We start from the raw sequence: 10,821 nt of genomic DNA, 5'->3' as shown, positions 1-10,821 counted from the left end.
TTTTTTTAGTTACTAAACATATTGGGGTACTTTTTATGAGCTTAATTTCAATAAAGTGTAAATAGGAAAAACAAGACTTTAAAAATTGTAAATAATCCAAATGAGCTTTTTTTGGGGGGGGGGGGGGGGGGAGGGGGAGAATGGGTTAGAGAATGGTAATAGACCTATGGGCTTAAAAGAAAAGCTAGGAGGATGAACATAAGAAAAGAGAACAAAGTGAGCCTAGTCCATAAGTCTCGAGGAGACAGACCAAGAAGCTTGGAGAAAACCATAGGAGTGAAGGGACGTCAAGGGAAATCAATTCAGGATCAAATCATCCTTGGAAATATTCTAAGGGGCATCTCGCTCTCGTCCACTTGCCGAGGATCCTCTCATGACAGTGGAGATAAACAGGGAGTTATTCAGATTAAGAGATCGCACACATCTAGGCATCCCAAAAAGGTAGAGTCTGAATTTAGTAACCATCACCTCCGCATTAAATACCCTTACATATCAGCCATATCCTATATAATATTGAATGACCTGTTAGAATAGTGTCTCACACCCATACTTTCACACATTGTCATTTCAAAATAAGGGAAAAAACAACATGGGACAAGCATCTCCCCCCCTACAGGTGGATGGAGAGGAAGGAACTTCACTCCTTATAAATAGGAGTTAAGACCTAAGAGAGAAGGATCCAGAAATCCTTAGTAAAGTAGCATGAAATGTAATAAAAAGTATAAGAGAGAAAATTGTATAGAAAGAACTCATTCTTGGCATGCCCACAGACACCGTTGTTAATGAGAACTCGTGTATTTCTTATGGTTATCTTGCCCCTTATCTCACTCCTTTCTTAGATCCTTTAATTGTTTAAATTCTTAGCCAATATTAATTAAATAAATTGTGACAATCATATCAATATTTCTGCAAGGAGATATTTTAATCCACACAAGCTTATTTTCAAATAGATTTTACTATTTGAAATTACTTGGTCTCAATGCAATCTTGTGTTGTGATGGTGTTTGGCTGATGTTGAATTTTGTTCCAATTCAATAATGATTTTGTTATAACTTTGGGTTTGATTTGCTGCTATGTGTTTTAGCATTAAATTGCATTTTTAGTTTATTTATCAATAATTTAAAAAGGTAAAAGTAAAAAAAAAAACCTTTTGATTTGTTTTGAGTGATTTGTTTTTTGAGAAGTGGTTTTATTATTTTTAAACCGTCTTCAATAATTATTATTATTTTTTAAATATCAAACTAAAAACCAAACATTGTATTATTAGCCTCTGAGCGTGCACTCGCGTATGCTTAGACGTTCTTCTATTTTTTTGAGTAAAATTTAATAATTTATATTTATTATAATTTAGAAATATATATATATATTTTAAACAAATAGAAAGGATAAACTCTAGAGATAAGCAGTAACAGTAATTTCTTTTTTGAATATAAAGAAAATTTTTTTAATTCAAAATAAATTTGTTATTTAACATTTATGATCCTATTTCTAAATGAAATTGCCCTTTATTAATGAGAGTATTTTTGAACTACATAAAAATACAGTTGAAGGAGGAAAATCCTCTTATATATAATATAATTTAGAAATATATATTTTTATTTTTTAAAAAAATAGAAAGGATAAACTTTAGAGATAAGTAGTAATAGTAAATTTTTTTTTTTGAATATAAAGATTTTTTATAAAAATTTTAGGAGTTTTTTTTTAATTCAAAATAAATTTATTGTAAGTGCACAATTTGTACCCTGACCCAAACGAGTGATGGGCTCAGGCCCAAAAAACTTTATACAATGAAATTTGTAGAATATGAGTTTGAAACCTAGGTTAGGGATATTGGGGAACTGATAAACAGGCTAGAATGCCGCAATCTATGCAAATAATAGATGAATATAACAAAAAACTCTTCTCAGACGTAAGCCGATGACCACTTGTATAACCTTTATTTCTCTAAGCAAAAGATTACAATTTTTAGTTTCAAAAAGTCCCCCCTCTTCTTTCCTCTCTCGTTTTCTTATAACCTTCTTCTTCTTCCCTGTTTCGTCCACGTGTAACACAAATTTTCCTCATAGATATTTGTCCCATCCACCACCTTCTTAAAGTCTTCAAATAATAGCTGGAAGGCTGAATATTACTGTTCAGAGGTCATTTCTCCATTAATGCGACCAGGGAGGTAGATGGAGGGCCTTTAATGCGGTGGTTGCAGCTTTTTCTTCAGATATTTATCATTCGTTCCTCCTTCTAACGAGTGCTTGGAACACGCCTTTACTCAACGGATCTTCCAGAATTCTATCTTTAAATCCTTTAGCCCGTTCCATGGCCTTTACTGGGCCCGTGTGAGGAGATCCGAGGAGATACTCCTCCGAGAAGATACTCCTCCTCGGATAACTCCTCTACCCCTTGTAGCGCGGACTGGCCTGTGTGTCTCGAAAACTCTGATTGAACAGACTTATATCAACTAACTAAGTCCAAGACCCAAATGTACATTTAAGCATTTTTACCCCCTACATTTGTTATTTGACATTTACCTTTTATTAATAAGGATATTTTTGAACTAAGAGAAAAATTCTCTTATATATATAATATGGATAGATATAGGTATTGAAAAAAAAAATTTCGGCCCAAATTTTATGAGTCGTAGTAAAAAGAAAAAAGAAAAAAACAAAGTTTTCTTCAAAATATCTAGAGAAGGAGTCAACAACCACACAAAGGAATCGTAAAATAGCACATTCTCCGTTGGCGTTGGTTTCACATAATATTCCAATCTAACGGGCCCAATCAAAACTAAACAAGGTTTTAACCATCCAACGGCCTAAAATAGCTCAACAGCTAAACATAAAAGGCGCAAACCCTAAATTCTATGCCTCCCTCTCTTTCTCCTGCTTCTGTAACTCATTGCCAAACCTTCTCGTTAGCAGGAGAAACAGACGCCTCTCTCTATTTCTCTCTCTCTGTGTTTCTCTCTCTCTCTCTCTCTCTCTCTATATATATATATATATACGTTCACTTTCTCTCTCTATAAAAACCATGCCTTCACTGCCTCTTTCTGATTCTATGCTCACGGAAACCCCTAAAGACAAGAAGGAGAAGAAGAGCAAGAAGATGAAGATCAACGGCGAAACCCTGGAAACCGCCAGTTCTCCAATTAGCGAGAAGAAGAGCAAGACGACGAAGAAGACGAAGGAGAGCAAGAAGCGCAAGGCGTTGGAGATGGGCGACGAGGAGTCGGAGGAGGAGAGGAGTGGGACCAGCTCTGAGCTCGTCGAGCCTGTGAGCTCGAAAAAGAGCGTGGCTGAGGAGTCGGAGAAGAAGAGCAAGAAGAACAAGAAGGCCAAGGTTGAGGATGGGGAGGAAGAGGAGGTGAAGAGTGTGGAGGAGGATCCGAATGCCGTGTCGAGGTTTCGGATTTCGGCGCCATTGAAAGCAAAGTTGAAGGAGAAGGGGATTGAGGCCTTGTTTCCCATTCAGGCTATGACCTTCGATACCATCCTTGACGGCTCTGATTTAGTCGGTCGCGCTCGCACCGGTCAGGTATATCTTTCTCTGCAAATATGCCTCCATATCTATATGTGTGTGTGTGTTTGTGTATTTATCAATTATATTGGTTTAGGTTAAATTTCGTTTTGGATTATATATATGTGTTAAATTTGATTAATTGGGAAGCAATTTTTGAAGCTAGTAAGGTGAATATTGAGTTAATCTAATTGTTTTGAGTGAAATTGTAAACCTAGTTATGGTGGGAATTCAATTTGATGCAACATTAACATGGGAAGTTCTTTGTATAGAAGATGTTCTTTCAAATTTTGGGCTTTTAAAGCGTTTGGGAAATGTATACTTTGATAGTTACAACGATGGGGGAGGGGGAGGGAATTTTGGAAATTGATGGATGATTGTGTTTAGTTTGCTTTGTGTTGGAAGGGTTGCGATGATGCTAGGCGAGTTTGTCTAGACTTCTTGTTAGTAGTTTTTTGGCTAGGTTGGTGTGACAAAAAAGAATGTAGTCTGCTTGGTACTAAAACTTTTTTCTGTTTGTATTTTTGGATGTTGAGCTTGGCTATGTTTGCAATGTAGGGTAAAACGCTGGCATTTGTGTTGCCCATCTTGGAGTCACTTACGAATGGGGCATCTAAGGCATCAAGGAAAACTGGATATGGGAGATCACCAAGTGTTTTGGTTCTTTTACCTACAAGAGAATTGGCTAAACAGGTAGTTTTTTTTTAAGACAAGCAATATTCAAGGAATTTATGATACCCTGAAGCTTTATGTTTCTAATGTGCTCCTTTGGGTTAAATCCAGGTGGCTGCTGACTTTGATACATATGGTGCTGCGTTGGGATTGACTACATGCTGTTTGTATGGGGGAGCTCATATGAGAGATCAAGAGATGAAACTCAAGAGAGGGGTTGATATAGCTATTGGAACACCTGGACGAATTAAGGTAACCTTTTATTACCATATTCATTTTAGGTGAAACTGTGAGATACCTTAGACTACTAATGTTAGAGTTCTGATTTAGGTATTTCTAGTGCTTATGGTTTTCCCTCCAACTTTGTTGCAGGATCACATAGAGAGGGGGAATATTGACTTCAGCTCTTTGAAGTTCCGGGTCCTTGATGAGGCTGATGAAATGCTAAAGATGGGCTTTGTTGATGATGTTGAACTAATTCTAGGTATGTAATTTATTGGACACCCCAAAAATCCCTGGCTGACATAATCCTATATGCATGTTGGGAAGCAAAGTATAGTTTTTAAGACTTTGATAGTTATTTATTTTGAAAAATTGAAAAAAGGCCTAAAAATAAATACAGTATACAAGATATGCTCTAATCAATTAATTAACTGTTGTATCCTCACTTTGTTGTGTGCGTGTCCGTGTCCCGGGTCATGTTGTGTTTATGTCTATGCTTCTTAGTTTAACAGTTTTCTTTGGACTTTGCAGGTAAAGTAGAGGATGCTAATAAAGTTCAGACTCTGCTCTTCAGTGCCACCTTGCCTGACTGGGTTAAGCAGGTTAAGTATTTTACTAAGATCTCTGGTTATGACCTCTTTCTGAATTCAGCTTTCAATCTGAGGTTAAATCTTTTTATGATATAAATTTTCTTTGAAATCAAATATATATATTTTTTATTTTGTTCTTATCTCATCTGATTTAAACCTGTGTTTCCCATTTTAGATTGCTGCTAGGTTTCTTAAATCAAACAAGAAAACTGCTGACCTTGTTGGTAATGAGAGAATGAAGGCTAGTACCAATGTTAGGCACATTGTTCTTCCCTGTTCTAGCTCTGCAAGATCCCAGCTTATTCCAGACATTATTCGTTGTTACAGCAGGTTTGTTGTTTCTATTGTCCACTTTACTTTATAGAAGATTTTTCAATGTCCTTTACAAGTTGATTTACATTTCTCATTTTTTCCCCGGTGGGATTTTTTCTGATTCAGTGGAGGCCGGACAATTATTTTTACTGAAACAAAAGATTCTGCTTCCCAACTTTCTGGGTTGTTGCCAGGAGCACGACCTTTGCATGGGGATATACAGCAGTCTCAACGTGAGGTAAGATGTTTATGCAGTTACATGGTTCTCTACATTTTTTTTAGTTCTTTTTCGGTTTAGATGGTTGTCCAAGCAGAAAGTAGCTACTATAAATTTTTTCCTAATAAATGCGGATTCTCCTAGCCTGTGTTTCATATAATCCATTGCTACTCTTGTGATGTTTCTAGGGGCTTCTTTAATACTCTATATGGAGCAAAAGAACTGACTTTGTGCTCTTTTCTAATAATGTGGATTCTCTCAATCTGTGTTTGGTATAATCAATAGATAATTTTGTGATGATTATAGTGCTTCTCCATACTTATATGGAGTAAAGAACCAAAATCTCAAAAAAAGTATTTTATTATTATTTTTATTCTTTTAAATTTGATGGAAATCAATCCAGTATACTGAAGGTTCTGCTTCATTGCTCAGTTGCTTTAGGGATTTTCAAAGGGTCTAGCTACAAGTCAGCTGCATTTTTACTGTCCACAGTTGTATTAATTTTTTTTTTAAAGTATCTTGGATAGAGTTGTTATGATGTTGGTATCAGATTTGATCATAAGATTGTTGACCACTGTTTTCTATATGCGACAAACAGTTTTGCTATGATCTCTCCAAGGGGAGAAAGGAAGAAAATTATAATTTTATTAAACCATTAAAAAAAATCGTTGTAGGAATAAGTATACGTATCTCCTCCTAAACCCGCAGATGTGGGAGTCTTGTGCGATGTGTATGACCTATATATATATAAATTAACTTTTATTTGAGGGAAAATTTTCTATCTTTCTTTCTTATTCTTCTCTAAGTTGTGATGTAATTCTTGCAGGTCACACTTGCGGGGTTCAGGTCTGGAAAATTCATGACATTAGTTGCCACAAATGTGGCAGCACGGGGTTTGGACATTCATGATGTGCAATTAATCATCCAGGTTTGTGTCTGTGCAATTAATTAATCATCCACCTTTGCGATGCATGTTAATTTCAAGCATTCTGAAATTGGTGTTTGTGCTTTAGTGTGAACCTCCACGTGATGTGGAAGACTACATTCATCGATCTGGACGCACAGGAAGAGCAGGTAGTTGTTGAAACTTGAACTTCCTCTGGTTTTGGATGACTGGAGTTATGGTATACTGAGATGACGTTTTATTTTTGTTTTTCCAGGTAATTCTGGAGTGGCAGTAATGCTTTATGATCCAAGAAAGTCCAATTTTTCTAGGATAGAAAGAGAATCTGGTGTAAAGTTTGAGCACATATCTGCTCCTCAGCCAGCTGATATTGCGAAAGCTGCTGGAGAGCAAGCTGCAGAGATGATTATCCAAGTCTCTGATAGGTATGCATACTTCTCTCTCAAGTTATCTGATGTATAATTTTGGTTCATTGCCTCTAGGCATAACATACTTTGAAAATTCAGTGTAATTCCTGCTTTTGAGTCTGCTGCTGAGGAGTTGCTGAATAATTCTGGTCTATCAGCAGTTGCATTACTTTCAAAGGCTCTTGCCAAGGCTGCTGTGAGTCTCTCATCCTCTCTCTTGACTATGTATATTTGTCTTTAATTTATCTCTCTGCTTATCTTTTTAACTTCTTTTTTCTGCTTTGGGTTAAAAATATGTTTAAATTATTTTATGCTGTGCAGGGATATTCTGAAATAAAGAAAAGATCTCTTCTCACTTCAATGGAAAATTACGTCACTGTACTTCTTGAAGCTGGAACTTCAATCTATACACCATCGTGAGTACCTAACTCTAAATTTTCTTATTGATTTTTAATATTTTTCCTTCTGTGCAATAAACTTGATGATTTGTGTCCTTTGGCAAAAGTAGAATATGAGTCAATATGTCAAGGATGTTCACATGTATCAGTAGTTCAATTCTCCAAAAGTAAAAGGAATTTTGAAACAGGATCTGATGTCTTGGACTAGTTTGGATATGCCTGCATTGATTTTTCAGTTGGGTGTCTAATTTTGTTGACTGCTTTGTTTGTTCTTGTAAGAGGAATATTAGATTTAAAGTTTTGAAACTTTCTGCAATCTACTTCGCTTTGTGGGTTTTAATTAGAGGTCAGAGATGAGGGTATAGTCCAATGAATTAAAATAAGCCACCCTTCCCCCCCAACACAAAAATTAAGTAAGGAAAAGTAAAACCGCCTGATAACGCTCACGTTAACATAGAAAAGCCTTTGTTGTGATTTTTTGGATGGGGGGGAAAAACTTTCTGAATACTTGAAGTGCCAAGTTAAAAGGCTAAATTATGGGTATACTAATCATTTTTGTTGATGGCAGCATTGTGAATTGGATTTGTCCAGTGTTTGCACCATTACATTGAAGGTGCATAGAGATATTGCCTCATGTTTAGGGTTCAAAAGAAAGTCGTGTTTATTGTTCTTAACTTTCAATTAATTTGGCCATAAAATCAAGTTATATGTATTCTAAAGATTTTTACCATAGCCATCTAAGTAATTGTATATCTGCTTTCTCTGGAGTTTTGTTTGTGTTAAAATAAATTGGTATTGGTTGTTTTTTAATTTGTTTTAACTACTAATTGCTGGTATTAATGAATTGATTGATAATGATGGATAATTGTTGACTTCTGCCTGAATTGACGAATCTGTGAATTGTGTCTCAGTTTTGCTTTTAATGTCCTGAAGAGATTCTTGCCTGAGGAGAAGGTAGAGGCAGTGCAGGGTCTAGCTCTCACTGCAGATGGAAAAGGTGCTGTGTTTGATGTTCCTGCTGGAGATTTGGATACATTTCTTGCTGGTGAGGATCATTAGTGTCAGTACAATAGGTTCATTGCAATTGCGTCCTTAATCTGTTTATCACTCTTTTTGCTGCTAAAGGCTGTATTTTCCTGCATCGGTATTACCATACTTTCTCAGTAGTTTTCTGAGTCACACTCCAGTAGTTTAACATTTGATTTACCCTACACTCTGCTACTAAAGTCTTACGTCTTTGATTGTATATTTGACTGGCTCTTTTTTTTTGGTGGCTTGCAGGTCAGGAAAATGCTGCTAATGTGAGCTTAGAGGTATTGAAAGCATTGCCGCCCTTGAGGGAAAGAGAACAGCCCAGGGGAAGATTTGGTAGTGGTGGTGGTTTTTCTGGTGGGAGTAGGTTTTCTGGTGGAAGAGGTGGCAGAGGTGGTGGTGGTGGTTTTTCTGGTAGAAGAAATGATAGGTTTGGCTCTGGTGGCGGGAGAGGTCGTGGCAACACTGGCAAAAGATGGTGAAGGGCTTATAAACTGTTAATTATCGAGAAGCCAATGGTCTAAATTAATTTGTTGTAGGGGCAGGGTACGAGTGATAATGAAGAAGATATTCAATATAGGGCCATGTATGAGGAAAACTTCGAATCTAGATTGGCTCAGTATAGAAATTTTCTTTTCTTTTTTACTTTTTAGCGTGTTCTGATTTATTTGATTAGGTTTTGGGGGTTTTTCCATGTCTCCCCATTTTGGGTCTCGTCTTTGCTAAAAATGTGAGACTACGAACGAATTTGAATGTTTATTTTAATGATTCACAAGAAAAAGTAATAGAATATGTATTCTTAATCATCGTTTTCTATTTTTATTTAATGACTCAGAAAAGAGTACATGTATTTTTTTATCATATTTTTGTCTCCACGTGGCTTAGCAAATGGATGATTTTAGAACCATTCTGGATATCCGTTAGTAAGAGTGTATACCTTATCTCTCTGCAGCTTTTAGGTCATGCCATTGCTTGTCACTTGGTGTCGGAGTCAATTAACTGCGGTGTTTGATGTCGGAATACTTGAAATTCGACACAAACAAAGCAGATACAGAAAGGCTGCCTGTGCAAGCTGGACTTTGTATATGAGGGTTGTCACTTGTCAGGAACATCTTGTATGAATGAATAAAAAATGGGATTGAAGCCTGCTCTACCTCTAGGATTTTTACTTAATCGTGTAAGAGTGGCTATTCCAATATTTTTGGAAATATCCTCTTGAATCACCATTATCTTCTTTAAGTAATTATAATCCCTGAACTAATTACTAACCTTGGACCCATTACAGAAATGTATCCTAATACATTTACACATTAAGAGAATGTTTGTTATCGATGTTTAAACAACAGTTTTCAGTTTTTAAATAAATTTTTATATTTTTTCAGTTACACGTATTTTTAAAAAATACAAACAATATTACTAGGACAATATTACCAAACGGACCCTAAATATTTTTTTTTTTTAGATTTTTTTTTTGAGAAAGTTTTTCTTTTTAGATTTACTATCAATGCAAAATTTTTAGATGCAACTTTTTTAGAAAATCAAAGGTTAATTGTTAAATCATATTATTATCAATCAATTGTTTAAATTTTAAGTTTTTGTAATATAAAATTATATATAAAAAATAAGTTTATAGATTGGAAAAGTGGACGAAGAAAACTACAAGACGAACATAGGAGGGTGTAAGAAGATGATGGAAGAATATTAATGGCATATATTACTAGAATACTATAGAAAATAACTGCAGAATATGGGATAGAACACAGAACAAGATACAACAAACTGATAGATATTATTATGTTGAACAAGTTTTTTACAGGACTGGAAGACATAGACTGTAAAATATTACACAAGCTAGCTGACTCTCTAATTTTCCTTACTCTTTTTCTGTTCTCGCTTCACCCTGCTAAACTAATGATACAGAGGGCCTTTTTATAGGCAAACATCTTACAAGAAGACGAAATAATTTACAGTAACAAAGCGTGAATTCTGAGTTCTTGCTTTACAGGTGTTGGAAACTGGCAGAGGACGCAGTACTGGCTGGCTTCTGCAAAATCTTCTTCTGACATCGAAAATCCTGGAACTGAAGTAAAGGACTAGTGATAATTCATGCATACTTGAAAGGAGTGTGACGGCAAGGTGGAAAAGGAGGCCAAGACAAAAGTGGGTCCAAAGTGGGTCCCACAATTTTCGTTTTTTTTTTTTTTATTTTTTTTATTTTTTTAAAATCCTTTTGTACATAATTTCTTCTAATCAACTCTTCCTTGAAACCATTCTTCATCAATGTCTGCATCTGGATCATGATTATGGTAATAGGGATCATCAAAGTCAAACGGGCTGGGCATTTCCCAATGGTGTTGATAAGGCCATTGCTGTCTGCAAATGTCTGGGTTGGCGGGTACAATTTCTGGAAAGATTCCCTGGTTGAGAGATTCTGCCATCGAAAGTGAATAGTGACAGGATATCCATGATACATCTGTGTGTACGTGAATAGTACGTCGGCATTTGTTACCCAATGGACTTCGGAGAGTGGAAAATTCCTTCGCTTGAACATTATCTTTGG

At 35.8% G+C, this 10,821-nt stretch overlaps 1 protein-coding gene across 1 annotated transcript; it reads left to right on the top strand.

Moving 5' to 3' along the window:
• The first annotated feature begins 2,862 nt into the window (after positions 1 to 2,862).
• LOC142613387 (DEAD-box ATP-dependent RNA helicase 7) lies at positions 2,863 to 9,067 on the top strand. The gene is made up of 14 exons (XM_075785729.1): positions 2,863 to 3,525; positions 4,066 to 4,200; positions 4,291 to 4,431; positions 4,552 to 4,663; positions 4,933 to 5,003; positions 5,167 to 5,321; positions 5,430 to 5,541; positions 6,347 to 6,448; positions 6,534 to 6,594; positions 6,681 to 6,849; positions 6,931 to 7,027; positions 7,153 to 7,247; positions 8,141 to 8,274; positions 8,511 to 9,067. Exons 1-14 carry the CDS (start codon positions 3,022 to 3,024, stop codon positions 8,741 to 8,743), a joined length of 2,121 nt encoding a protein of 706 aa, XP_075641844.1. The 5' UTR covers positions 2,863 to 3,021; the 3' UTR covers positions 8,744 to 9,067.
• Positions 9,068 to 10,821: the final 1,754 nt, after the last annotated feature.

Source organism: Castanea sativa, chromosome 10, assembly GCF_040712315.1.
Source record: "Castanea sativa cultivar Marrone di Chiusa Pesio chromosome 10, ASM4071231v1".
NCBI lineage: Eukaryota > Viridiplantae > Streptophyta > Magnoliopsida > Fagales > Fagaceae > Castanea > Castanea sativa.
Note: the sequence above shows the minus strand (reverse complement) of the source record. Positions and strands in the feature narration are given on the sequence as shown.

Bases quoted from the DNA above. Each gene is read 5' to 3' on its own strand.
- LOC142613387 (XM_075785729.1), top strand. From the start codon at position 3,022: ATGCCTTCACTGCCTCTTTCTGATTCTATGCTCACGGAAACCCCTAAA. The intron at 7,028-7,152 runs GTGAGTCTCTCA...TATGCTGTGCAG, and splicing joins AGGCTCTTGCCAAGGCTGCT to GGATATTCTGAAATAAAGAA. The intron at 7,248-8,140 runs GTGAGTACCTAA...ATTGTGTCTCAG, and splicing joins ACTTCAATCTATACACCATC to TTTTGCTTTTAATGTCCTGA.